Here is a 27508-nt window from a genome sequence, read left to right as displayed (position 1 = left end):
GAAAATATTCGATTTATCCTCTTTTTTTTCTTTCTAAAATAGCTCTCATATGTCCACCGTTATTGCAAAATAACGGAGTGGATCGTCGATTCGGAAGCTCCATCATTTAAAACAACTTATGAGTACGAGAGTTCCAATACTCATAATAGTATAGTAGCCATGGCTTATATATATATATAGAGAGAGAGAGAGAGAGAGAATACTATTGATAGCAAAAGGCCTATTTTGCTATCAAGTTTAGTCTTTGAATCAATTTTTTTCATCATTTCTAACTATTGGATTAAATACTATAACCCAGTGAGGACCACTCAACCCTAGGGAGACCACTCACCTCTAAGGGATTAATATTATCCTAACCCTATAATTTTCCATTCAAGTGTTAAAAACTTGAAAGCAAAAAGAGTCTTTTGCTATCAATAGTATTCCAGCCTAGCTCTATATATATATAGAGAGAGAGAGAGAGAGAGAGAGAGAGAGAGAGAGAATTGAGCTATAATATATACTTCTAAAAGTATTACTATTTGTATATTTCTAACTTTTTCACCATCGGATGTACCACTATTTTATTTATTTCCACTAAATCCAAGGCATCCAAGGGCTAAAAAAGATATTTTGGATTCCATAATACCATACTTATTCCTAAGTTTTGCCATTTAATTAATGATGTTGTAAAGCGTTATACTAACACAATTTAAAATTCCAGTTCGCACTTATTGGCTTATTAATGCGTTAACATGCAGAATGTGAAGATTTTTGAATAATTTACGTACGCAATTCAATAACACTACAATATTCCAGCTTTAGGAGTATGAAAATATATGGAGGTTCCTCAACTATCAATTATGTTGAAATAAATCGTGAATTCCATCTTTTTTATGCTCTCTTTCGCTCTCTCTCTCTCTGAAGAAAAAGGAGAAAACCTTTTAAACACCTAAACATTTTTATTTGCTTCTTCCGGAGCGATTATCATAACAATTTTAGAATATTAGAAAAGTAAAGATTAAAAGTGTTTTTAAATTTTTTATGTCTTCCAAAACATTAAAAAAAAAAAAGGAAAACTTCGAAAAACTCCCCTATGGTTTCGCACTTTCTCACTTTAGTACCCTATGGTTTAAAGTGTATCAATTTGGTTCCTTGTGGTTAGATACATAGATTTGGCAAACAGGTGGGTTGGGTAATCCGCGAGCGGGTGATTGTACCTGCGGGTTACTTGGGCATGAATAAAATTTACCCATAAATTTTTGGATAACCAATATCTTTATCCATATCCGCCTGCGGGTAGGTAGGCGGGTCTACGGGTTACCCGCAATTTTTTTTTTCTTTTTTTCTCTTATGTTTTTTAAATGCAAATACATATATATATAAGTTTTAAAAATATAACATAACTCATTATTTAAAATATCATAACATCCAATAAAAATATTTAAAGTCTTAAAGTAAAAAAATTTCGTAATATAAAAGACGCGATAAGAAATTAGGATTAGAATTTCTAGGATGAATAAATAAAAATATATTTATTTTAATTGATAAAATATATTTTTTAATTAAAAAATATATGTGCGGGTACCCGTGGGTATCCACAGGTTACCCAAAATGCCCACAGCTTAATGGGTATCCACCATTTCACCCGTAATTTTTTTGGTTCGAAAAATTGGTACCCATACCCACAAATTTGCAGGTAACCTGCGGGCACCCGTGGGTATGGGTCGAGATTGCCAGGTCTACATGTGGTTTCATTTTTATCTTTTCGACAGCTTTTTTATTAATATTTTATTAAATTATATATAAAAAATTTTAGATACCCACCTAGATTTATCAAATTTTTACTTTAGTACCCTTTAATTTTAACTTTGTCACCGATTTAAGAAAAAAAATAGTGAAATTGATAATAAAAAAAAATAATGAAACCACAGGGTATCAAACTGATACACTTTAAACCACATGGTACTAAAATAAGAAAGTGCGAAACCACAAGAGAAATTTTTGAAGTATTTCCAAAAAAAAAAAAAGACTTCTGACGGGTTATAGGTAAATTGGTGGTATGAATTGTTAATAAAAAAATTGCCCCATTAATAGTATACAAAATTAAGTGTAACACTGGGAGATCATGATGATGATCATATATGATCGTGATTTGATCATCTCGACATCAACTTGATGATGATAATATGATTGTGCAATCAATGTACGGTAGAGATTTGACCAGTAACATGAAGTTCGTCCGAGGTACGAGAAGCCGGTGGACGCGCGGGAGCTGAGCTGGACGTACCGAGTACCGACCACCGTTTTTAAAGTTTTTAACTTGATCTACTTGTAACACCGTATCTCAAGCCACTTCCGAATCCGCTTTCTGCGCTAAATTGACCAATTGCGTTTTCGTTTTATTACTTTTTTTTAAGAAGAAGATAGCACGCTACCTATTTTATTCATTAGATAAATAAATTTAGCCATATAGGGTGAAGCAGATAGGATCTCAAGAAGACGACAAAAAAAAAAAGGAACTTAAAAAAAGCATAAAAGAAGTGAAAACATGCGCTCGAACCAAAAGATGTAATAAAAGCAACATTACCTGACTCTGCAAAAATCGGTACACTCCTTCGTCGGAACTCTAATACGATGAGCAGTAGAGATAGCATTCATAGGTAGGTTTTGAAAATAATATTATTTTTTTCGCACCAAATCATTCACCAGATGACCACCACAAGGATTTGAGGCTTCAAAGTGTCAATCTGTGACCCCCTCCTCACCAGCTCTTCCCAGGCGAACTTCGCGTCCTCACAAGAGGGGTAGACGTAGGGCTCGTTAAAATGGAAATAAAAAGGGATTTGTTGACTGCACAACCCACCAACAAGTGGTCTACTGTCTTCAGATCACCGCCACACATGACACAACCATTGTTATTTGCCCATCCCCTTTTAAGTTGGTTGTTCACAATAAACAATCTCTTTTTTAAAACTAACCATAAAAATATTTTCACTTTTGTCAAAATATTCAGTCTCCAGATGGTGAGCGTCGCAGCATCTTTAACTCCCCCAATCTTGATGAACGAATGCATTGACTTGACTGAAAATATATCTCCAGAATTCCATCTCCAATGGATGACATCAGGTTGATTCACAACCCGTTAAGTTAAATAGGGAGTTCTTTAACTCTAAAACACGCTATTTACTATATAGTGTGTTTCGCTTCACTCCTTTCAGAATTTTTCTCTATCTCCATCCCGAGGCAGAGAAACAATTACTGACCCGCACCTCTTTGAGATCAGCATGGGAATAGATGTCTGGGAAGTACGACTTTAGAAACGCGTTACCGCACCATCTGTCGGCCCAAAAATCAATAAGTAATCCATCTCTTAGCCCGTAGCTCAATCCGCTTTTGAACACTTTCTTCAAATCTACCACGTTCTTCCACCATTGTGAGTCAACTTGTACTCCAAACAGAGATCAATTATAGTCAGGGATGAAGCCAGAAATTAAGATTCGGGGAGGCCAAGATTTAGATTTGATAGGAAAAAAATTCAATCTCGAATAGTAAGAAAAAAAGTTTGTCGGATTCGCCGATCAGTTATTACTAGCAATAATAACGACAATATGCTCAAAAAGGAACAAGACCGTAAGAGTTGAAGGAAAAGAACTAAAAAATTTGAAAAAAAAAAATTAAGGCACAAATTTTATTAAAAATATTAATTTGACATCCTAAAATTAAAATTTATAATATTTTAATTTTTATTATAAAGAATTTTTATGTAATTTTAAAAAATTTAGGAGAGGCCATGGCCACTGTTGGCTCCTCAATGGCTCCGCCCTAAATTATACAAAAATAAAAAAAATTAAAAAAAAAACGCCTAACTAAAAAATTCTTCTCAAGTGGGGCCTACAAAATAAAGTATTTTGCATCATCCCAGAGGAGTCAATGAACCCTACTAAAATATATACGCATCCATATTCCATCACTGTTAACATCTAACTTTTTCTCTTGCCGCTAGATATTATCATGGTAACTTATTATATTAGAAAAGTAAATATGAATAACGTTTTAAAACTCTTTTAGGACTTTCAAAATATAAAATAATTACTTTTGGCATAATGTTATACACTAATAAAAAATTGGTCATGTGAGTTTATTAATAAAAAAATTGCCCCAGTAATAACATACACGAAAGTTAACACTGGGGAATCATGATCATGCTCACGATCGATCGTGATTGATCTTATCTGACATCATCTTGGTGATGATAGCATGATTTTAATTATATTACTGATGTGATGTGATGTTTTAATTAATAAAATTATAATTTTTGAATTTATCCGTCTCACCCATAATTAATAAAAAAAATTATTATATATTTTTTTAAAAATATGTAATACAGTAAAATTTTTCAGTGAGCTAAGCTAGACGTACCAACCGTTGTTCAAGTTTTTAAACTCGTAATTCCGTATTTCAAGCTACTTTCGAAACCGCTCTCGGTTTAATTTTGTATTGAGTCTTATCTGACGCTATTAGATAAAATAGAATTAGGATAAAAAAAATATAGAAATATATTTTTGTATTTTTCGATGAAATCGTAAAAAATATATCATAATTGACTCATCGCGATACACGACACGTAATATTACGTAGGAAAAGTATTTTCTTATCGTATTTTATCGACTCATCTCCCCTCCGTTGCTTCCGCATCCGACGCTTTCGATGAGTTGCGGTGTCGCGGCAAGATCGGACCCACCACTTATTGGCCAATGAGTGGTTAGATGAGGCTTTTCCGTATCGGTCTCTAACTGTCTGCAAAATGTGTAGTTAGTCCCTGTACTATCCAGTTTTGGGATTCGGGATAATTCCTCCTCCACTCCGAGAAAATGTTTCACTTTAATTTCATTTTATCTTAATTATTATATTTTAACAAAATTATTATGGTCATACTATTTTTTATAAAAATAATTTTATTAAGGCACTTTTTAATTACTACACTATTTTAATTACTGATTACTAAAAAAGAATTATTGTTCTTACACAAAAACTAAGTTCTTTTGGGTTCTTGCTTATAAATTAATTTTTTTAAAAAATCAAAATCTATTCTAAAATAAAATAATATTATTTCGTAATTAAAAAGTACAGATCCTTGGTGTCAAAATCGAGAAAGTGCGGGGTCCATCGATACGCTTTACTTTTTGCCCATAAATTAAGCTCAAACAGATTGCCCGGTGGGAGGACGCATTCGATTCTTAACATAAGAAAAAAATTATTAAAAAAGAGATAAAGACGAGATTAGAAAATAATATAATCGTAATAATAATAATAATAAATTTGTAGAGGGGGAGGAGGAGGAGGAGGAGGAGGAGGAGGAGGAGAAGCGGAAGCGTGTTGCGGCGGCGCCAATGGATTCTCGTCCCTACTCCGATGACATCGTGAGTTGGATTTCTCTCCCTCTCTTGTTTCGAATCAATTCGGCTGGGTTTGCATCGTCGCCGCTGATCCGATTCGATCGCTGTTGTTTTCGTCTTCGATCTGGCGTTTTGGCTTCAGAGATCGGGGTCGCTCACGGTGGGGGAGTGGCTGTGCGCGGTGCTCGTCCCGCTCATCGCAATCGCCGAGGTGATCCTCTGCGGGGTGGCCGAGTGCTTCGATCTCCGCTCGATCCATCGTCCCCGCCCTCGCCCTCGCCCCCACATGAAGAACTTCCAGGACCTCGCCGATGAGTCCCGATGCTGTAATCGAAACCCTAACCCCTCGATCTCCCTTTTGCTGTGCTCTCTACTTGTTCTTATACATATTCTTGTTCTTCGCTTTGGGTGAAGTCACGGTGAACGAGGTGGAGGCTCTGTACGAGCTCTATAAGAAATTGAGCTGCTCCATCTTTGATGACGGACTCATCCACAAGGTACGGTACCGATTTCTTCCTAACTTTTTTGTTTTTTTGTTTTTTTTTTTTTTGAAAAAAGACTTTTATGCTCTGCGAGATTTGGCTCTATTGATATATTTGGTGCTTATGAGCGAAGTTCGGGGATCGATTGAGTATAGCATTTTATGTTTTGTTGATTATTGAGGATTTAGGAGGAATATGGAAAGTTGAGATTATTTGGAAATGTTTCAGTAGCATGATCTATTTGGGAACCTTTAACTTGTCGAGTTTGATAGGCCAGTCATCTATCTAAATTGTTTGATATTGAATAAGCAACCATATGCAAGATCTTTCGTGAGATGATTTAATTTCGATGCAGAGGGAGGGGATAGCGAGGTGCGATATTTTATAGTTGATTGAACTGAGTTCCAAACATCATAGACTATCAGTGAAATATGATCCGTAATTAAGTTGAAGTTGTGGAAGCAAATAGAGGCTTGCTATGAAATTAGATAATCATATTTTTCTCACAAGTATCATTTTAGCAATAACAAAATCATTATATTTTTGGATTTTTACCTCAGAATACACTACTTTAACATTTATATTTTCGCTCGGACCAAGGACCAAGCAATTGAAGTTCATTTTGGAGCTAAAAGGGACTTTTCACATTTAACTGAAGAAGTTAACTGGGTCAGGAGGGGCGCACAAGTAACTAAGATTCCTCCAGCTTATTACAAAACTTTAACGAGTACTAGAATTTTTTTGTGCTGCAATTACAACAATTAGTTCCGGTTCGTTGCTCTGACTCAGGGCCCGTTCGGCCTAGTTTCTGAAAAAGTGATTTCGGAAAAAGTAATTTCTGAAAAAGTGATTTTGGTTGGGAGAAGTGATTTTGGTTAAAAGCTGTAGAGCGTTTGACTGAGTTTAGACAAAAGCGATTTTTCTTAAGTGATTTTAAAAAGCTGTTTGGCAAAATTTTTTGATGTTTGCATAAATTAATATTTTTATTAAATTTTATTTTAAAATAATTTAAAATCTAAATTTAAATTTCAATTAAAATTAAAATTTTAAAANTATTAGAAAAGTAAATATGAATAACGTTTTAAAACTCTTTTAGGTCTTTCAAAATATAAAATAATTACTTTTGGCATAATGTTATACACTAAATAAAAAATTTGTCATGTGAGTTTATTAATAAAAAAATTGCCCCAGTAATAAAATACACGAAAGTTAACACTGGGGAGTCATGATCATGCTCACGATCGATCAGCGTGATTGATCTTATCTGACATCATCTTGGTGATGATAGCATGATTTTAATTATATTACTGATGTGATGTGATGTTTTTAATTAATAAAATTATAATTTTTGAATTTATCCGTCTCAACCATAATTAATAAAAAAAATTATTATATATTATTTTAAAAATATGTAATACAGTAAAATTTCTCAGTGAGCTAAGCTAGACGTACCAACCGTTGTTCAAGTTTTTAAACTTGTAATTCCGTATCTCAAGCTACTTTCGAATCCGCTCTCGGTTTAATTTTGTATTGAGTCTTATCTGACGCTATTAGATAAAATAGAATTAGGATAAAAAAAATATAAAAATATGTTTTTGTGTTTTTTGATGAAATTATAAAAAATATATCATAATTGACTCATCGCGATATACGACACGTAATATTACGTACGAAAATAAATATAATATTTTTTTATCGTACTTTCTTATCGCATTTTATCGACTCATCTCCCCTCCGTTGCTTCCGCATCCGACGATTTCGATGAGTAGCGGTGTCGCGGCAAGATCGGACCCACCACTTATTGGCCAATGAGTGGTTAGACGAGGCTTTTCCGTATCGGTCTCTATAACTGTCTGTAAAATGTGTAGTTAGTCCCTGTACTATCCAGTTTTGGGATTCGGGATAATTCCTCCTCCACTCCACATGTATTTAGCGGAAAACGTTTCACTTTAATTTCATTTTATCTTAATTATTATATTTTAACATAATTATTATGGTCATACTATTTTTTATAAAAATAATTTTATTATGGCACTTTGTAATTACTTCACTATTTTAATTACTGATTACTAAAAAGGAATTATTGTTCTTACACAAAAACTAAGTTCTTTTGGGTTCTTGCTTATAAATTAATTTTTTAAAAAATCAAAATCTATTCTAAAATAAAATAATATTATTTCGTAATGAAAAAGTTCAGATCCTTGGTGTCAAAATCGAGAAAGTGCGGGGTCCATCGATACGTTTTACTTTTTGCCCATAAATGAAGCCCAAACAGAATGCCCAGTGGGTAGGGATGGAAACGAGCCGAGCTCGAGCGAGCTTATGTCAGCTCAAATTCGGTTTGAAATTAATTTCGAGCCTAAATCTAGGCTCAAGCTCGGCTTGAAATTAATTCGAGCCGAGCTCGAGCGAGCCTAATTTCGAGTCGAGCCGAGCTCGAGCTCTAAACGAGCCGATTGAAATTCTCGACATTATATAATCAATAGTTTAATTTTTATAGAACATTACCTATAATTTCATGCAACATGTCCAATAGTTCAAAATACAAAATAATTATAACAAATGTGAGCTAGGGTGACTTCCTGACTAGATGAGGGTTTGAGAGAGAGAGAGGGAGAGAGAGAGAAAGAGAGAGAGGAAAAAAAGTAGGGATTTGAAAATTTGAATGTTATCATGTTTTAGGGTTATATGCAACAGTGAAAGTCTAAAAGAGAGAGTGTGTTATGTAAATTTAGAGTTGGGCTCAATTGTACGATTGTACTTGTTGGGTTTATTTTATGGGCCAACAATAATGACCCAAATTAAATTAAAGCCTACATATAATTAAAATACATTATATTTATAAATAATATATATATATATAGTCCGGTTGCTATACTTTTATGAGTATTGGCTCCTTTATACTCATAAGTTTTCGACCCTTAGATTTATTCCATTAATCATGTTATCCATTAGATCATACTATTTAACCAACTACCCACTCAATCTTAGGAGACCACTATCATTCTAAGTGGGGACCACCATCATACTAACCACACATCCTATCAATCAACGGTTAAAAATTTATGAGTACAAGGGGGTCTATACTCATAAGAGTATAGTAACCCCGACATATATATATATATATATATATATATATATATATATATATATATATATATATATATATATATATATAGAGGTTTTCGAGCCTAATTCGAACGAGCCGAGTAATACTCAAGCTCAGCTTGAAATGAATTTCGAGCCTTTTGTTTTGTTCAAGCTCGGCTCATTTAATTTCGAGTCGAGCTCGAGCGAGCCGAATATCGAGCCGAACACGAGTCGAACGCGAGCCGGCTCGCTCGTTTGCCAGCCCTACCAGTGGGAGGACGCATTCGATTCTTAACATAAGAAAAAAAAATATTAAAAAAGAGATAAAGACGAGATTAGAAAATAATATAATCGTAATAATAATAATAATAAATTTGTAGAGGGGGAGGAGGAGGAGGAGGAGGAGAAGCGGAAGCGTGTTGCGGCGGAGGAGGCGGCGGCGGCGGCGGCGGCGGCGGCGCCAATGGATTCTCGTCCCTACTCCGATGACATCGTGAGTTGGATCTCTCTCCCTCTCTTGTTTCGATTCGATTCGGCAGGGTTTGCATCGTCGCCGCTGATCCGATTCGATCGCTGTTGTTTTCGTCTTCGATCTGGCGTTTTGGCTTCAGAGATCGGGGTCGCTCACGGTGGGGGAGTGGCTGTGCGCGGTGCTCGTCCCGCTCATCGCAATCGCCGAGGTGATCCTCTGCGGGGTGGCCGAGTGCTTCGATCTCCGCCCGATCCATCGTCCCCGCCCTCGCCCCCAGAGGAAGAACTTCCAGGACCTCGCCGACGAGTCCCGATGCTGTAATCGAAACCCCAACCCCTCGATCTCCCTTTTGCTGTGCTCTCTAGTCTCTACTTGTTCTTATACATATTCTTGTTCTTCGCTTTGGGTGAAGTCACGGTGAACGAGGTGGAGGCTCTGTACGAGCTCTATAAGAAATTGAGCTGCTCCATCTTTGATGACGGACTCATCCACAAGGTACGGTACCGATTTCTTCCTAACTTTTTTGTTTTTTTGTTTTTCTTTTTTGAAAAAAGACTTTTATGCTCTGCGAGATTTGGCTCTATTGATATATTTGGTGCTTATGAGCGAAGTTCGGGGATCGATTGAGTATAGCATTTTATGTTTTGTTGATTATTGAGGATTTAGGAGGAATATGGGAAGTTGAGATTATTTGGAAATGTTTCAGTAGCATGATCTATTTGGGAACCTTTAACTTGTCGAGTTTGATAGGTCAGTCATCTATCTAAATTGTTTGATGTTGAATAAGCAACCATATGCAAGATCTTTCGTGAGATGATTTAATTTCGATGCAGAGGGAGGGGATAGCGAGGTGCGATATTTTATAGTTGATTGAACTGAGTTCCAAACATCATAGACTATCAGTGAAATATGATCCGTAATTAAGTTGAAGTTGTGGAAGCAAATAGAGGCTTGCTATGAAATTAGATATTTTTCTCACAAGTATCATTTTAGCAATAACAAAATCATTATATTTTTGTATTTTTACCTCAGAATACACTACTTTAACATTTATATTTTCACTCGGACCAAGGACCAAGCAATTGAAGTTCATTTTGGAGCTAAAAGGGACTTTTCACATTTAACTGAAGAAGTTATCTGGGTCAGGAGGGGCGCACAAGTAACTAAGATTCCTCCAGCTTATAACAAAACTTTAACGAGTACTAGAATTTTTTTGTGCTGCAATTACAACAATTAGTTCCGGTTCGTTGCTCCGACTCAGGGCCCGTTCGGCCTAGTTTCTGAAAAAGTAATTTCGAAAAAAGTGATTTCTGAAAATGTGATTTTGGTTGGGAGAAGTGATTTTGGTTAAAAGCTGTAGAGCGTTTGACTAAGTTTAGATAAAAATGATTTTTCTTAAGTGATTTTAAAAAGCTGTTTGGCAAAATTTTTTTGATGTTTGCATAAATTAATATTTTTATTAAATTTTATTTTAAAATAATTTAAAATCTAAATTTAAATCTGAATTAAAATTAAAATTTTAAAATTTTAAAATTGTACAAAATNAATCTAAAATTTGAGATTTGAAATTTAAAAATTAAAATTTAAAATTTAAAGTTTGAAATCTATTTTTCAAAATTAAAAATTAAAATTTAAAAATTTAAAATCAATCTGAAAATTAAAATTTAAAATTAAATTTAAATTTAAATATTGAATTGAAAATTAAAATAAAAATTTGAAGTTTGAGTCCAAAATCAAAATCAGATTTCAAAAAGCAGTTTTTTTCTGTTTCTGATTCTGGGCCTTCAAAATCAGTTTTCTGATTCTAAAAAACATAATCAGATTTTAAAAGTGAGGTTGCCAAACGTTTTATTGAGCCGAAAATCACTTTTCAATCCAAAAGCGCTTTTTAAAAGCTAGGCCAAACACCCCCTCAATTATGTTGGTGCAAAGCATCCTGTTAAAGACAAGTGTGCACTCCTAAAATAATTGACGAATTATGAGTAGTGTTTGCTACAAATAGAACGCATAACTGGATGGTTCGGTGTGAATAGTGTTGTTAATGGGGTGGGTGAGGCCGCCAGGACAGGGGCAACACTGATTTTTTCTGTTTCAGTGTTTCAGGCCGTGTCGATTCGAGATCGGAAAAGTTGGGGATTGAACTTAGTTATACAGGCTAGAGCTATTCAGTTAGGCAGGGGCCAACCCTCCCTGAGACACTCCTAGAAGGGGATCACAGCTAGCATAGTTAACTGCTAGGATATTTTGTTGCAAGTTTTTTGATAACTGAAATTAGTTGCTTTTGTAGGAAGAACTTCAACTGGCATTGTTCAAGACTCCAACGTGCGAGAACCTTTTTCTTGATAGAGTAAGCTCAAACTATGTTTTTTTGGTCTAAAATAATATTCTTTGAGAAGTAATGCTAGGTGTGATTACAGTTTTCTTACAATTTAATTAGGTATGTGCCGATTTTCCATGTCATTTGTGGACTAGAAAAAACTCCTTTAACTCTATATGCTTTGTTAGGAAAATAGGAAATTCTTGAAAATACTCTCTTGAGAAACTGATCCATGTATTAGTCTGACAAGATCTATATGCTTCATAATGCTTTAGGATGCAGTAAGAAATCAGTAGTCTTTCTGTTCCTTGATGCCTAAATGGCAACTAAGTCTGCTACCATATTTCTTTCCAGGTCTTTGGTCTTTTTGATGAGAAGAAAAACGGTGTTATTGAGTTTGAAGAGTTTGTTCATGCACTTAGTGTCTTCCATCCATGTGCTCCTGTAGAGGATAAAATCGATTGTAAGTACTTGTTGCTGCATGAAACTAACTTAATTATCTTTATTAACTTACCTGATATCTATATTTGATGTACAATTCTCTGTTTACTCTTGGATTTCTCAGTTGCATTTAGGTTGTATGATCTAAGGCAAACTGGGTACATTGAACGTGAAGAGGTTAGTTCATAATCATTTGCTGCAGTAATCGCCTTAAACAAGTCGTCTCTTTTCTAGAAACTAAACCAGAGCTTCTCATTATTTCAATGATTTAGGTTAAGAAAATGGTCATTGCTATTCTGATGGAGTCAGACACGAAATTGACGGATGACCTTCTCGAAGCCATACTAGATAAGGCATGTTCTTTTTACCTGCCTGGAGAGTTTTTCTCTTTCTCCTGTCTTCTTTCAAATCGATTTCTTTAATTTTTGATAATTCCCTTTCTTCATTCTTTGTAGGCATTTGCTGATGCAGATACTGATGGGGATGGTAAAATCAACAAAGAGGAGTGGAAGAACTTCGCGTTGCGGAGCCCTAATCTTTTAAAGAACATGACACTACCATATCTGATGTAGGAACATGGGTTATGCTTCTTTTAATCATAAATTTTTTTTTCTTATAAGCTAATTTCTACCGGATAAAGCATCTTTGCTAAGCACTAGAATTCTGATCCTAATAGTTTCAATTTAACCTCAGGGACGTCACGATGGTATTTCCTAGCTTTGTTTTCAACACTGAGGTTGAAGATTAAGAAGGTAAAGAATTGTGGTAACACTGAAAAGCAATGACCTAGATGGAACAAATATGGCATGGAAGGCCATCCACCATCAGCCCCGGATCAGAATTCAGAACACTGCTGCTTAAATGGCATTCAAATCAAGGAGAGAACCACACTCCTCATATTCTGACCACGTGGTTCCTCGACAAACTGGGAGGGACATTAATATGATTAATTGCACCGCTCGACTCGTGAAATCAGTATCAGCATGCTGGTATCATCATCAAAGCCTTTGAGAGCGTACATAGTTTCGCAAGTAGATGCTGTATTTTTGTGACTCTTCATCTACCGTCCGTCCGTATATGGTTTGTTGTTAATTGGCTTTATTTGCAAAAAACGTGAGAGTTCCAGGCCAAGACTCCACTGTCGTGCTGTGTTGTGTTTAGCTGATGTAAAAAAAGAGATATAGGGCCTTTTGGTGGTGATTCTTCTGTCAGCAGCTTGTACAAACGAGCGAAACACTTCCAATTTTATTGATTTATCTCAGGCGTTTTTGTTGCGAGAAGCCCATAAGCATGACAAAAATTATATGGGCATCATCCCCAAACTACTAGTTTGAAGACGATGCCAATGGGCGCCGTGTGGCCATGGCGCGCCCATCACTGCCCTCCCTTTCTCTCTCTCTCTAAAAATTCAGGCGCACAGTTTTTTCTTTTTTTTGTTCTTTTTTTTTTTGCTTCCGCCTGTGTGATGGGTGCGCTGGGGCCATGCGGCGTCCATTGGCATCGTGACTAGTTTGGAAACGATTCCTGTACAATTTTTGTCCCCATAAGCATTGGACTTCCCCTTGTATTTAATAGATCCAAGGCAAAACCTGACAGCTGGTGTACCACATCTTAAGAGTCTGCTTGGCCCAACCCACACACCACAAAATGCTGAAAAGCATTGGGCCTTCCCAGATTATGAAAGTCGTTTCAGGCAGGGAAATGCCCAACCTACAATAAAAAATGACTTGTAACCCCTACAATCTCTTATTTAAGGGTGCTTAGGTTAAACTAAGGCTTCGTTTGGGATTGTGGGGAGATTGCATTACGTGCGGTGAGAAACAATGATAGAAAAATATTGCGTTCCGCATATTGCGGTTAGTCGGTTACACTATATTTTCTGCAGTCTCATTGGAGAACGCAGAAGCATATCCGTATATGCTTTTTCTCAACTCCATTCTATATAATAACGTTAGATCCGACTCAATACCAAACTAAGCCTAACTCTTCTTTGACTTTTAGTTGAAACAAAAAAAGCAATAAGAATATTTGAACGAAGGTGCCGATGGATTATAGTCTATTGTGGATTGTAAACCTTGTATTGCTCGTTCTGTAATTGCGGGTTGCAATCCGATGGGGCAATTAAGTTCCTAATTCGTAAGTGAGAGAGTCTTATCGTGTGCTCTAACTCGCAATCGTAAACGGGTCGAAGAAATCAGGTGCTGGGTACCTGATGACTCTCGGTGCACGACTACACGACTATCGTCCGAACGCACCAGTGCTCGTCAATCCTCCAAACCAACCACAATTCAATATCTACCGTCCGACAACAACGAAAGTTATCAACCTTCTCTAGAGCAAGTGGTAAAAGACTTGATAGTTGATATTCGAGATTTTAGATTCGAATCAAGTTAATTCATATTTTTGACTAAATTTATTTTTAATTTTTAAATAAAATAAACGAATGAATAGCTTGGTACTTATCTCCTAAAAATAAAAAAAAAAAAAAAAAAAAAAAAAAAAAAAAAAAACAACGATGAGAGTCAAAGGCCCTGAATAATATCAAACGAAGTGTTTAACCCGCTCCTCCGGCTCCCGAGCGAAGCCCTTCGCCGCATCGCAGTCGCCGAAGTAGTGTATCGCAGGGGATCTCTTTCTTTCTTCCCCTCTCTAGGGCTATGGCTTCTTCTTCGTCTCCTCAAGGCGCCCCCTCCTCCGCCGCTCCCCCTCCTCCTCCTCCTCCTCCGCCCCCCTCTGCGGCGAAGAAGGGCTTCCTTCGCCGCGTTCTCCCGCTTCTCCTCACCGCGAATCTCGCCGTGGGAGGTTAGTTGTCCGATCCCCCCTTACTCCTCCGGAGACTAGGTTTTGACTGGTATCGTCTCTTTTAGGGGTTTCGATTTGTGTGTTTGATCGATGATCCGTGTGGAAATCGGGAGCAGAAACCCTAGATTTAGTTCAAATCTTTGGTTTTATCACTCTTTTACTGTTGTATCGTGCATCTGAAATTTTGACTTCGAGAGCGTTGATCATTCTAAATGATATCGTGTTAAACATATCCGTGGCAGATCGGGCGCTTTAGCTGCAAATTGATGTGAAATTGGTCGCCATGGTAATTTTCAGTAGGAGTGGGATGATGGAATTGCTATAATAGTATTATTTAGGGTTGAAATTCTTTAGTATAAGATTCATTGTAATTTGTTAGCAGCATATACACCACTCACATGTCCGCGCAGTCTGATATTGATTGATGTCTTTAATCTAATTGATTTCGAGGCACAAGATGTTTGAGATATAGCCGTGCATTGAACTTGTCCTTTGATTTTCTTCACCTTTCTTTTAGTTGATAAATACTCGCTTCCAGAGTGCTGTGATTTTCAGGTAACGTGATGTGCCCCTTCGAGTGATGTTTAATATTTTGTATGGATCCCAGGATTACGACTGACATGGTTAGTGCTAGTTGTCTGATAATAGTATCATTGAGATGCCTTGTTTGGATTGTTTTGGGAGACTCTCGTCAAGTTAAACAAAGGTTTTCGGAATTGATCTTGATACTCTTGAGAGTGTATAGGTGAATCTAATCTTGTTCAGATGAATGCGTGCAACTATCTTTGAATTGCTCTAAGGTAAGACATGTTTAATGACAATCTCAAAAAAATGAGAAGGAAGCCAAATTAAAACTGATTTTTGAGGTAAAATCTGTAGCATAGTTGTGTAGTGTGGCTAAAAAATTTCCAAGTTTTATGTTGTTATGAATGAGATTTGAATTGTGTTTGGTACATCCTCATATTTTCTCTATTGTTCAAAAAATTTTAATGAACTAGCGAAGAGGAAGGCATTATGTTAGAATCTATTTTTCGTCATTAATCTTCAGTCGTTTTATCTCAAATAATTGGTCAGTTCAACTTGTTTATATAGTCAACCTTCTTACCTTTAAATTCAACTTATCATTCATTTTCTCTGGATACTATATAAAAATTATTTATATGTTTTGTATTTTACACCTCATACATCGTGGATCTCAACTCTCTTGCTTCACGCTATTAGATAGTAGTAGTTTTCTATGCTGCATATCTATTTGTTGACTATTTAAGATTAAGAATTTGGTTAGATGTATTGATCTTTGCATGTCATGGCCCTTTTACCTCCTCAGTCTACAAATTGATATCTATTCTATTAACCATTTGATGCTTTTGATAGGCACAGGCTAATATATTTTGGTAATTCAAGAAGTTGCTTTCTCTCTTTCCTGTAATCTAAAGATTAAATGCTCATCAACAGGAATCATCTAACCAGGGAAATGTGTTAACATGCTTACTGGTTGTTCTTTATGTCTTTTCAATGTTGTAAGTTCATTAATATCAAATGGTTTTGCATCAAAAGATGTATCAAGATCATAGTTTCCTTGTTTTAGTTTGAACAGTCTTGGATTTTAGTTGTGCTGGTTTATCTGCGAACAGTATGTGATATTTAGATCATGGAGTAACTAAACCTGCCGGTCATTAATATTTGGCAAAATGCCAATAATGTGCACTGAAAATATTGTTTCATTGGTGATTAAAGATTGCAGTGCCCTGCTCGATTCACTATAAAGGCCAGAGTCCAGTGGTCTGGCCTCATGCATCAACTCAACTATTTTTCTTTTGATTGACGCCTCCCTTAACTTTTGACTCGTTTAATTCTGTACATCAGTTCAATTGGAAAATTATTTTTTTTCTGAGTCTGACTGTTATTCTGTTAAATTAACTGTATCACGCAGTCTACATATTTGCACGTACCTACCAGAAGGACACGGACAAAAAAGAAGATGAGGCCGCTGTGGCCGTCCCTGCATCGACCACAGCTGCTACCGCTACTGAGAAGACATCTGGCGTACCTGCTCCTCAGCCAGTTACGGTTCTTCCTCCGGTGTCCGAAGAAGAGCAGCGCGAGCTCTTCAAGTGGATTCTGGAAGAAAAGAGGAAAGTCAAGCCTCGCGACAAATCGGAGAGGAAGAAAATTGATGAAGAGAAAGCTCTTCTCAAAGAGTTCATCCGTGCAAAATCACTTCCAAGCTTGTGAGGTTTTAAATGGTTATGAAAGATTTTTTGTGCTCATTCCTAGTGATGGATGGGATTTTCTTCTTTATTTATTGTGCGACATGTATAAATACTTGGAAGCTGATGCCTAGTTGGATTCAATTGGCAAGTTTCGGTTCGTTAAATGTGGAGCGGTTTTGCTTTCGATGCAGATAATTGTGGGTATGATTTCTCTTTGTATTGAGCACTATTTGGAACTGATGTATCATGCAATATGCCTAGCAATGGACATTGAACAGCTTATGAAGCAGACCAAGCCGCTTCCCGGACTCGGCGTATCTTGTACCTCCTGAGCCGTTGTTGCAGTTAAATTGTCATTGGTTGTTCTTGAATTATGAATGCAGCAAATGTGATGTTTTTGATTGGATTTAGCGAGATGACTAATATAGCATAGATCACTAAGATTTAAGGACGTATTATGTCCAATATTGCCTGCTTGTCGAATAGCTAGAGCATACTTAAAAATAAAATAAAACGAAATAAACTATCGAGAGTAGCCAAATTCTGTTACAGTTGGTTTTGAAAGGCCAGGGCCTGGTCACGACTCCTGTCGGGTTGGGGTTCGAAACGGAGTGCATTCGACCATGACCACAGTCCGACCCACACCTCACCAAATATTAACTTCGGTGACGTGGTCCACTGGCTTCAGATAATATTTGCGGTGCATGGGTACGCTGCGCACCGTTTCACGGCGAAGATTCAGCCATCTGATGGAATGGACGTACGATAAAGCTGAGGTGTACGAAATGCACGTGCACCGGGTGCAGCGATAATTCCTCTTAACTGCTTAACCAATAACCACAGCCACAAATCTCAGCGTCCATTATCCATCCACTAGCCGTTACCGTGGCGCTCCCTCCTCCTCCTCCTCCTCCGTCTCTCTCTATCAGCTTCGAGACAAAATTCCTTAAACCGAAATGCCACAAAGTACCACTCCTCGATCCGATCCTATCCTGTCACAAACGAAAACGAAGACGAAGACGAAGGAGGAGGAGGAGGAGGAGGAAAAGAAGCGGCTGCGTCCTCCTCTGATCGGTAACATCTGAATCGAGCTCAAATGCCGGGGCGCATCCATGTCGCAGGTGCGATTCTACCCCCTCCCTCCTCCTCTTCTTCCTCGTCAATTGCTTCTTCGTAGCTCTCCGTGTAAACCCTAACACTTGATACCTCACAGTTCTCGAGTGCAGCGATCTCCCTCCGCCCACTTCGAGTGCGGCTTCTCTCTATTTGAAGGGTAAGTAACTCTTTGTTCCCCCCTTTTGGATTCTTTGAGGTTGTTGATTGGATGTACTTGTGATTCGTGTTACAGTTGCTATGGGGAGGAAAGAGTATGGAAGCGCAGGAATGGCGGATTTCTCATTGTGAGCCGTATTTTTCAGTATATTTTCTCATAAATAGTTGGTTAAAATAGCAAATGAAAACGGATTTCACATCAATAATTGCCCCAAGTTTAAAAAAGTAAAGTGTAGTGGCTACACACTACCAAAGGTCCTCGCTTTTCATCTTCTTACTGATTATCGGTATCCAGCCCAGTTTCGTCGCTCAGAGAGAAGCTGGTAGTGATGCTATGCAACGGAGAGGCGAATATAATATCCGAGAAAGGTATTTACTGTGTTGAATTCGATTGTTTGCTTTCATTTAAATCCTACATCAAATAAATGTGGAGGCTTTGATTTTGTAACAGAACTGAACACGATGCTGGTTGTTGAAAAAGGAAACTGGGATGTTACGCTTCCTCTCGAAGGTGGAGGGAATGTCCTCTTGAGGCTGCAGTTCTTACTTAGCGAAGAAGAACGCAAGAGGATACAGGACATGGTAATGCGGTGCTTTTCTGCTTCATTTTCCTGAAATAATGATTAGAAACTCTTATTGCGAGAGGTTGTGTGATTATAGTTGATCTGCTTAATATAGAGAAACTCCATAAAAAGGAAATGGGAGGAGACGCTCAAGGGTGGCAATAACACCGCTTCAGGTACAGGAGCGGCGATTCTGTATTCTCAGTTAGGTTGTAAATTATAACACTTTAGAATTTATTCTTTGTGTCGTCTATATGTCGTGGGGCAGAAATAAGAAACTCCATGCTTACAGGTGAATATGGAAATTCATCAAATGCTTTATCATCCCAAGAAGTCCAAGAGTGTTCTGAAGTCCTGGTCCCAAAGGCCAATGAAACCTCGACTGCCACAACTGCAGCTACAGTTGAGAAATTCTTGCCATTAGATGGTGTTCAAGAGAGGAATGATTCTGCTAAAAGATGTCCAGATCCTCTAATAGAGAATTCGGAAATCTTAATGACAAGGAGTGCTACTGAAAGCTCTTCTGGGTTGAAAGATCTCTCTTGCAAAACAACGAGAGAAAGTTCTCCAGACAGAAGTTCAAATAGCACTGTGAGGAAAATGATAAGTGCCTTTGAAAGCGGTCTCCCGCAGGTCTTTATCTTCTCTTCTTAGGATATGTTCTTAGCTTGGGCTTTTGTGACCATTTGTTGCTTGGGGTTCGAAATTCTAACAAACATGAATGAAATGCAGGAAACCAGGCCTCAATTTACCAAGATAAAGTCTGAAGGTTCCTTAAAAAGGATGGCCTTTGCTATTGGCAATACCGAAGAAAAGGAGCCTCAACAGACAATGTCAAAGTCATTTTCTTCGGGTATGCTGTCAGAGATCAATGTGCAACAAAATCCCACATTTTCAGAATCACTTTCTTTGGAAATGCAAGACAATTTCACCGAGTCTGTGTACAAGGATTTTCATGCACATGAGGAGAAAACCAAATTAGGTGTATTGCTGTCTTCTGAATCTAAAGATATTGAGACCAGATCAAAAGTAATCGAGCCTGAAGAAGTACTTAGTCTAGGTGGAGATGCTAAAGATTTTGAAACCAGGTCAAAAGTAATCGAGCCTGAGGAAGTGCTTAGTCTAGGTGGAGATGCTAGAGATTTTGAAACCAGGTCAAAAGTAATAGAGCCTGAAGAAGTGCCTAGTCTAGGTGCACCTGCTAGAAGTGTTGGTAGGGGAAACTTAGTCAGCATTGCAGGTAGTGAAGGTCCAGTGAAATTCTCCATTCAAAAAGCATTAGGGAAGGAAAATTCCTTAATTTCCCTCCCAAAGGGATATGATGGTCACGATGCAAATACTGGCTCTCAGTCTTCAGGTGAGGTGGCTGCTTCTTCTGAAGGTAGCACAGAACTGGAGAATTTAGGTTTGGGTTCCAGAAACTTGGATGGGAATGGCAATCTAAATATCGACAGTAAACACTTTCATCATTCTAAGGAGGCAAATCTTGAGATTGTGAATAAAAATGAGGATACAATCGAAAAGTATCGCTCTCAAGAGGAAGCACAACCGTCAAGGGAAGTGATTGATGAGTTTTTCTTTGGTGATGTGCAAGGATTTAACTCTACATGCTCTGGAAGTCACTACATCAAGCCAATGAATTTTGGAGTTTCACATGATATTGCGAAACTAATCCAGTTGAACAATACAAGTTGTTGTTTTGAAATGCTTGGTCTCTGGATACCTCGCCATGTATGCATTACTACCAGGCATGGGCAATTAAGAGATCTTCTTCTTCGGAACTGTAGTTTATGCACATATACACCTCGAATGGACCAGAGCAAATTTATAGCAGAAGCTAACAACAAGGTTCAGATTCCTTCTCCTAGCGTGGTGTACCTTTCCTTATTTGCCATTTTTTGATTTATTGTTGCCTCTATTTTTCGGTTGTAGTGGGAAATGTCACCGTTTATTCTGGAAATTTATTTGTAGATTTGTTTCAGTTCTATTGAATATTTTATTCAATAAATGTGAAATTTCATTCATCTTTACAAAGTGAACAGTTAGTATACCTTTTTGAACTTATCCTGTACTATTTCCCTCATGCTAGCTTATCTATTCTATGGACTTTTATGTGAATTCTTTGTCCATTTATTTTGCATCTTGCGATGAGTATCAGCGACATAGCTTTTTACATGCTTGAGTGGGACATCCTGATCATAACAAGGAGAATTCTTAAAATTTATTCTCTTTCAGAAATAGAGCTTCTGTCTTCTTTAATATTTCATTTGTTTTACTCCAAATTTCTATGATGCACATCTCTGTGTAACCAACATGATTTTTGTGCAGCAAAAGATGCCAGCTGATGCATTTGATGATGTTAAAAGAGGTGAGAATATTTCGAGCAGTGGTGAAGACATGGATGATGATGCAGGATTTTCAATGTTCCATGGATGGTTAATTGGACAGGTGATTTCCTCTTCTTGATATTCAGAGAAGAATCTCTATTCTCTATCGTCGAGCAAATATCTTGACCGGGAAATTCTGCCCTTCTTGCTCAACCTTAATTTTTGTTTTTTTATTTTTAATTCTTTTGCAGGGAATGCAACTTGTCCTCATGGTGGTGGCCTGTGGGACAATATTAATGAGTGCCAGATGAAAATCATCATGTTCATTACAGTATGAGCTAAAAGCTTGCTGAACTTTGTTAAAGTTTTGCTGCTAGAAGGGTCTGCTCAATAATAATCTATTACAAGTCGCATAAAGAGGTAAACAACAGAAACAGGCTGTAATGCACAACAATTGATCTTCTAATATTTTGATTTAACTAGTAACATATATATTTTTTAATGAAAAGTTAATGTAGCTTTTCTTGTGTTTCCAATCTCATTGCAGGTATGTAACAGTCATAGCTCTAGTCTATCCTTTTCTGTGATCTCTCTACAATCAGATAATAGCATCATAGTCGAAGACCTTGCGATTAATGTACTTGGCTCTGTTTTGATGCTGTTGTGATAATTATTGCGTTGGTGTGTACGGCATTGTTGCTGCAATACGACAGCTGAACCCAACAGGCTAGTGAAGATTTTACACTTCTATTAACTTGTTTCTGATCTATTACAGATATACTCAAGTTGTTAGTAAGTTTCTCCACCCAAGTTGTTCTCCTCAAGATATGTGATATAGCCAAAGTCCTCAAAGTTAGTATTCTTGTGCTAAGGATATTAAAATCAGTTCTGAGAGAGCAATTAGAGTTGCTATTTGGTTGGAATTTCTTTTCTACATCTTGTGGGATGTTAGCAACTGTTTAAAAATCCTTGTACAAATTAACGATTTGCTATATTATTGTCATTAGAACTTCTGCATTGGGTGGAGCTTTTGCTTGACTCTCAAGTCCGATTGGGAGCGAAATTTGTTACACAATGTCTAATCTATTTCTAGAGATGATAATTTACTCTCTCTCCTTTTTTTAAAAAAATTAGAAGTGGCAAAAAAGAGAAGTTATTATCTTTTCTATCACCTTACTTGTCAACTTTGTTAATAACAAGCGACAATGATGATTCGATTTTTGCACTTAAATGAAATTAACCGTGAGTAAGGTAATTTGTAGAATGTTGATGACAAAATGTATAAATGTTAAAAAAGCAACAATTATATATATAAAAAACGCAACATTTATATTTATTAATGTAATCTATATGATCTAATCTGATCTATTGGTCTAAATTATCAACTCGAATCCGATTTAATAACTGTAATAATTTAGTAAACATAATATGAATGAATTATATAGAATTGTAAATTTTAATGGAACATAATAATATGTCTAATGCATTTAATATTTGGTTTTATTTAAATCTAATCCGCCGCGCCGGCTGACGTGGTAGACCAGTTGTTCCTGGTTATCTCTCCGAGTGCGTGCGTTTTGTAGAAAGAAAAGGGTGACGATATCAATTGCCGGTTACCGAGTTCGACTCGACGCAATCCAACCGCGCCGCTTTCAAAGATCGAGTCGACAACGAGTAGACCTCCGAATCTCACGCTCTCTCCCTCCACGTCTCCCGCCTATAAATATCCCTCATCCAACCCTTCCCCCTCCCTCTTTTCCCTATCCCCCCCATCTCTCTCCGTTCTAGGGTTTTTGGAGCTCTCCTCTCCCTCGTCTCGCGCCACCACCATGAGCGACAACAAGGGCGATCTCAACCTCTCCGATCTCGCCGCTTCTCTCCCCGCCGCCACCTCTGGTCTCTCTCTCTGCCCTCTCTCCCTCTCCGATCTCCCTGTTACTTCCCAATTCCGCTTTTGTGCTCACGATTTGAAGTTGTTTTGATGCAGCTCTGAGCGCGGAAGATCGGGAGGGTCTCGTCAATGCTCTCAAGGTGCCTTTTTTTACTTCCGTGATGCGAGTATTTCGTGTTTGGATTCGTGTTCCGCGGCTTGTTCTGATCTGATTCGTGTGTGGGTTGTAGAATAAGTTGCAGGGATTGGCGGGGCAACACGTGGATGTGCTCGAGAACCTCACCCCGAAGGTCCGGAAGCGTGTTGAGTTCCTAAGGGAGATCCAGGTCTCGCCTCTTTCCTTTTCACCCTGCCTTTTCCTTTTCCTGAATGTTTTCGTGGAATTGTGTATGTAATGGATTTCGGAAGGGTTTTAGATATGACGGCAAAAGAAACAACTATGATTAGTGAATACTTCTACCGGCGACTTATCTATTGTGGGAGTAAGGTGTTCTGTTTGAATGCTGTAGTAGCAGTTAGTGTTAAGCATAATCATGCAATTGATTTTAAGTCGTTTCCTGAGGTAATGAGGATCTGAAATTGTTCGTCAGTTCAATTGATAACATGATCTGCTTATCAAATCTGTAATAGTCACGTATAAGGTTGTCTTATGCCTTTTCGATGTGGCAAGCAATTGTGGGATCTGAGTATAGTATTCTGCAACCGAAAGCTTACTAACTACTGGGGATGAGGATTGGTTTGAGTTTGTCCGGATAGGGAACAAAAGTGTCGTTGTCATGCCTCCATTTTACTTCTGACTCCAACTTCAGGCCCTGTTTCTTTTAAGCAATTAGTTTCAAAGATGTAAATTTGTTTTGCTGGTATGGAAGCCAGTGCTTACCATACTAGCATGATTTGCTAATGTCGTCTTCTGGTGCTTAATTTTTGGAACAAAGAGTATCATCCCCTCTATAAACCTGAGATATTCAATTGACACGGCTCCGCTTGGGATTTTTGGCATGTTAATGTGCTTAACAAGTTTAACATGCTGAGCTGTACTATGACTATTTTTGCTTGCCTCAAGCCTGCGGCAAACTTGAATAGTTCAATATGAACTAGATATTTTTTTTTTCTTCTTTTCTTCTCCCTTGGTTTAGCAAGACAGGTTATATGCTTATTATCTCTATGATGATTTATTATTTCCTTTTCGATGTGAATCTTAATCGAAAGAATTCATTGTCTGTCTGAGTAAAGTAAGATGGCGTAGGATGCAATGATGCTTCTTGTTCATTCTTTTTTTTCGGTGGATAATTTCTAAGTCAAATTTCTGCGGATAATATATGTAAAACTATTTAAATCATATTTGTGTACTTATATCTGGATAATCGTGTATTTGTTGATTTGTTCTGCCCCTTTCAGACCCAACATGACGAGCTGGAGGCAAAATTTTTTGAGGAAAGAGCTGCACTTGAAGCTAAGTATCAGAAGCTATACGAGCCACTCTACACCAAGGTACATTTTTTTTATTTATTTATTGTTTGTTAAGATTATAAACTGATTTTTGTAGTATTATAATATAATCTTAAATAGGTTGGTTCGTTCAACTTTAGAGTAGTTGTCTTTTATAAAACGTTAATAAAGAATCATTGTGCAACATCTTTTTTTTTCACTTGTCTGTGCATAATATTCATTTTCAAAGGTTACGCTTGCTGCTGAACTGTTTGCCATCAGTGCCCACTATGTGAATTTGATGTGGGAGCCTATGCAGCTGTTATAAACTCCGATGTTATACTTGTTGTCTTTAACTGCAGATCTAATATCAGCTTATTCTGTGCATAAGCATTGATGATAACATAGTTGTAATTGTCTTTTTTTTTGTTAAAATGAAAATTTCCAGCGTTATGAAATTGTGAATGGTCTGGTTGAAGTTGAAGGAGTCGTGAAAGGAGGCACTGATGAAACCCCTGCGGAGGATAAAACCACTGAAGGTTGTTAGATAAACATACTTCTTTTCTTTAAAAAAAGAAGTGGGTTACACTTTTTCTGATTCTTATGTCGCTTTCTTGCAGATGTTAAAGGTGTGCCTAATTTCTGGCTTACTGCAATGAAGACTAATGAAGTTCTCGCTGAGGAGGTAAAGAGAGGGCATTTTTGTTGAGTTTGATAGTGCTTGAAACATGATATAGCAGATATAATTTAACAATTACTCTTTCCTTGGATTCAGATCCAGGAGCGTGATGAAGGAGCTCTACAATATCTTAAGGATATCAAATGGTGTAGGATGGATAGTCCAAAGGGTTTCAAGCTGGAATTTTTCTTCGACGAAAACCCCTATTTCAAGAATACCGTGTTGACAAAAACATATCACATGATTGACGAGGATGAGCCGATTCTGGAGAAAGCTATTGGGTAAATGTCTTTTCCGTCTGCTATTGCATTACAGCCATGTGCTACTCTTTTATCTTTTTGAGAAAATTCGGATGTTGATGCTGCAATTTGTTTTCAGCACCGAAATTGAGTGGTTTCCTGGTAAATGCTTGACTCAAAAGATTCTAAAAAAGAAGCCGAAGAAGGGATCGAAGAACACCAAGCCTATCACGAAAACTGAAAACTGTGAGAGCTTTTTTAACTTCTTCAGTCCTCCTCAAGTCCCTGATGATGAAGAAGAAATCGATGAGGATACTGTAAGCCAACTTCATGCTACTATATAACAAAATATTAAAGAAACATAATTGCTTATTTACAAATATTTTCTTTTAACCATTTATTGGACAGGCTGAGCAATTGCAAAACCAGATGGAGCAGGACTATGATATTGGGTAAATTCTTTTCTCGGATAATATTTTGTCTCATGCTTTGTTGAAGGATTATTCATAGTAAACTGGAACGTTGGTTTTTATTTGCTTGAATATTCTTTGAAGAAACTTAAGTGAAAGTTGTTGGTTCCATGTTGTTATCCATATTGCAGATGCTTTTGGATATTATACTAACTCACCAGTATTCATATCTGTAGGTCAACTATAAGAGACAAGATCATTCCACATGCTGTCTCATGGTTCACAGGAGAGGCCGCCCAAGGGGAAGAATTCGAGGCCATAGAGGAGGATGATGAAGATGATGAGGACGATGAAGATGAAGAAGATGAAGAGGAAGAGGATGAGGACGAAGATGAAGATGAGGATGATGGGGAAGATGAGAAGGAGAAAAGCAAAATTAGGAAGAAGGTATGTGAATGGCAGAGTCCTTACCTGAGAAAAATTATTGGGTTATTTACAATTTAACCTGTGAAATTTGGTCGCGATTTCAATCATGTCCATTGATTTTTTTTTTTTCTTTACTTCAATGATCTAGTCATTTTTTCTTTACTTCAATGATCTAGTCATTAGAGTTTGTTTTGTGTGATGAATTTTTTGCCGGTTTCATTAGCAATTTCTCGCATTCTTCTGTTACTGTACCTTCCGGAAGAAATACCACATCAGCTGCAATTTCAAAAACTATTATTCCAGCAAACTCTAGCGATGATGCTGTCATGGCATCTTTTTTAGGCGCTGGACAAGCAGAAGAACTTATTTTTACATAGGACATACTGCAGAGATTAAATTGCTAGAATTGAATCTCCAGATAGATATGATTATGTTCTGGGCCGAATTTCAAGGTCAAAGTTTGTAGTTAATCCAATTCATGTTCATGTTTGTAATATCCCGGTAGAAAATTTGCTTACAAGATAACATTTAGTCGAACACCTTGCTATGGTTAGTCTATACTGATTATGCTACTTCTTTTCTCTGGATCGCAGAAGAGTGGGGTAGCTCCTAAAGGAGGCGAAGGGAAGCAGGTGGAGCGGCCTGCTGAATGCCAGCAACAGTAGAACATCTCGTATACGGATCCCGCTTCCAAGAGTAATTGGTGCGCTTGAATGAGTTATCGACTGAATTCTATTCTGATTCTCATTTTATGAAGGAATTGGTCTAGTAGTCGTGGTTGGTTGTCCTGGTGGTGCCCTGTTTATTTATTTCGGCGTATTTGTGGGATTTTTTTTAACTTATTTTTATTTTTTATTGTTTCCGTTTTATAGTTTATGTGAAGAATAGCTTGCAGACTGTCATTGTGTGCTTTCTGCGTTGTGAATGCTTCTTGTCATTCTGTTATCATTCCCCTTATACTACCAATTTTGCTTACTTATTTGAATATTATTACCAGTTCTTAAGAGGGATTATGTGAGAATTTCTATTTTAGCTTGAGATCTTAATTACGTATGGATGGGTAAAAGCAATTTGGTTG

General features: G+C 37.2%; 4 protein-coding genes across 6 annotated transcripts; all 4 read left to right on the top strand.

Moving 5' to 3' along the window:
* Nucleotides 5274–13454, top strand: LOC109722370 (calcineurin B-like protein 9). The gene is made up of 9 exons (XM_020250419.1): nucleotides 5274–5402; nucleotides 5521–5704; nucleotides 5793–5875; nucleotides 11710–11769; nucleotides 12094–12202; nucleotides 12305–12357; nucleotides 12453–12533; nucleotides 12636–12748; nucleotides 12874–13454. The coding sequence occupies exons 1-9, from the start codon at nucleotides 5373–5375 to the stop codon at nucleotides 12926–12928; spliced, it is 768 nt and encodes a 255-aa protein (XP_020106008.1). The 5' UTR covers nucleotides 5274–5372; the 3' UTR covers nucleotides 12929–13454.
* On the top strand, nucleotides 14716–17539 carry LOC109722428 (translation initiation factor IF-2-like). Its single transcript, XM_020250492.1, has 2 exons — nucleotides 14716–14982; nucleotides 16916–17539. The coding sequence occupies exons 1-2, from the start codon at nucleotides 14838–14840 to the stop codon at nucleotides 17215–17217; spliced, it is 447 nt and encodes a 148-aa protein (XP_020106081.1). The 5' UTR covers nucleotides 14716–14837; the 3' UTR covers nucleotides 17218–17539.
* Nucleotides 18086–22427, top strand: LOC109722426. Of its 3 annotated transcripts, none has more exons than XM_020250489.1 (11): nucleotides 18086–18316; nucleotides 18409–18468; nucleotides 18544–18595; nucleotides 18763–18836; nucleotides 18919–19049; nucleotides 19146–19206; nucleotides 19299–19663; nucleotides 19763–20878; nucleotides 21359–21478; nucleotides 21609–21777; nucleotides 21905–22427. In XM_020250489.1, exons 1-10 carry the CDS (start codon nucleotides 18292–18294, stop codon nucleotides 21666–21668), a joined length of 2064 nt encoding a protein of 687 aa, XP_020106078.1. In that variant the 5' UTR covers nucleotides 18086–18291; the 3' UTR covers nucleotides 21669–21777; nucleotides 21905–22427. The 3 variants fall into 3 exon arrangements, with proteins under 3 accessions (XP_020106078.1, XP_020106079.1, XP_020106077.1); XM_020250490.1 differs by having other exon boundaries at nucleotides 18087–18316; nucleotides 19323–19663; XM_020250488.1 differs by having other exon boundaries at nucleotides 18087–18316; nucleotides 19146–19239; nucleotides 19323–19663.
* Nucleotides 23085–27462, top strand: LOC109722427 (nucleosome assembly protein 1;2-like). The gene is made up of 11 exons (XM_020250491.1): nucleotides 23085–23253; nucleotides 23345–23388; nucleotides 23479–23574; nucleotides 24647–24739; nucleotides 25125–25215; nucleotides 25297–25361; nucleotides 25452–25636; nucleotides 25734–25911; nucleotides 26003–26046; nucleotides 26241–26451; nucleotides 27024–27462. The coding sequence occupies exons 1-11, from the start codon at nucleotides 23187–23189 to the stop codon at nucleotides 27093–27095; spliced, it is 1146 nt and encodes a 381-aa protein (XP_020106080.1). The 5' UTR covers nucleotides 23085–23186; the 3' UTR covers nucleotides 27096–27462.

This window comes from Ananas comosus, linkage group 16 (assembly GCF_001540865.1).
Source record: "Ananas comosus cultivar F153 linkage group 16, ASM154086v1, whole genome shotgun sequence".
Taxonomy (NCBI): Eukaryota; Viridiplantae; Streptophyta; class Magnoliopsida; order Poales; family Bromeliaceae; genus Ananas; species Ananas comosus.
The sequence above is the reverse complement of the archived record's forward strand: the minus strand, read 5'-3'. Positions and strand labels throughout refer to the sequence as shown.

Coding starts and splice junctions, on each gene's coding strand:
- LOC109722426 (XM_020250488.1), top strand. CDS start 18,292: ATGCCGGGGCGCATCCATGTCGCAG. Junction 19,664..19,762: donor TTGAAAGCGGTCTCCCGCAG/GTCTTTATCTTC, acceptor AATGAAATGCAG/GAAACCAGGCCTCAATTTAC. Junction 21,479..21,608: donor ATGGATGGTTAATTGGACAG/GTGATTTCCTCT, acceptor ATTCTTTTGCAG/GGAATGCAACTTGTCCTCAT.
- LOC109722428 (XM_020250492.1), top strand. CDS start 14,838: ATGGCTTCTTCTTCGTCTCCTCAAGGCGCCCCCTCCTCCGCCGCTCCC. Junction 14,983..16,915: donor CGCGAATCTCGCCGTGGGAG/GTTAGTTGTCCG, acceptor TGTATCACGCAG/TCTACATATTTGCACGTACC.
- LOC109722370 (XM_020250419.1), top strand. CDS start 5,373: ATGGATTCTCGTCCCTACTCCGATGACATC. Junction 5,705..5,792: donor CGCCGATGAGTCCCGATGCT/GTAATCGAAACC, acceptor CTTTGGGTGAAG/TCACGGTGAACGAGGTGGAG. Junction 12,203..12,304: donor TGTAGAGGATAAAATCGATT/GTAAGTACTTGT, acceptor TGGATTTCTCAG/TTGCATTTAGGTTGTATGAT.
- LOC109722427 (XM_020250491.1), top strand. CDS start 23,187: ATGAGCGACAACAAGGGCGATCTCAACCTCTCCGATCTCGCCGCTTCT. Junction 23,254..23,344: donor TCTCCCCGCCGCCACCTCTG/GTCTCTCTCTCT, acceptor GTTTTGATGCAG/CTCTGAGCGCGGAAGATCGG. Junction 26,047..26,240: donor GAGCAGGACTATGATATTGG/GTAAATTCTTTT, acceptor TCATATCTGTAG/GTCAACTATAAGAGACAAGA.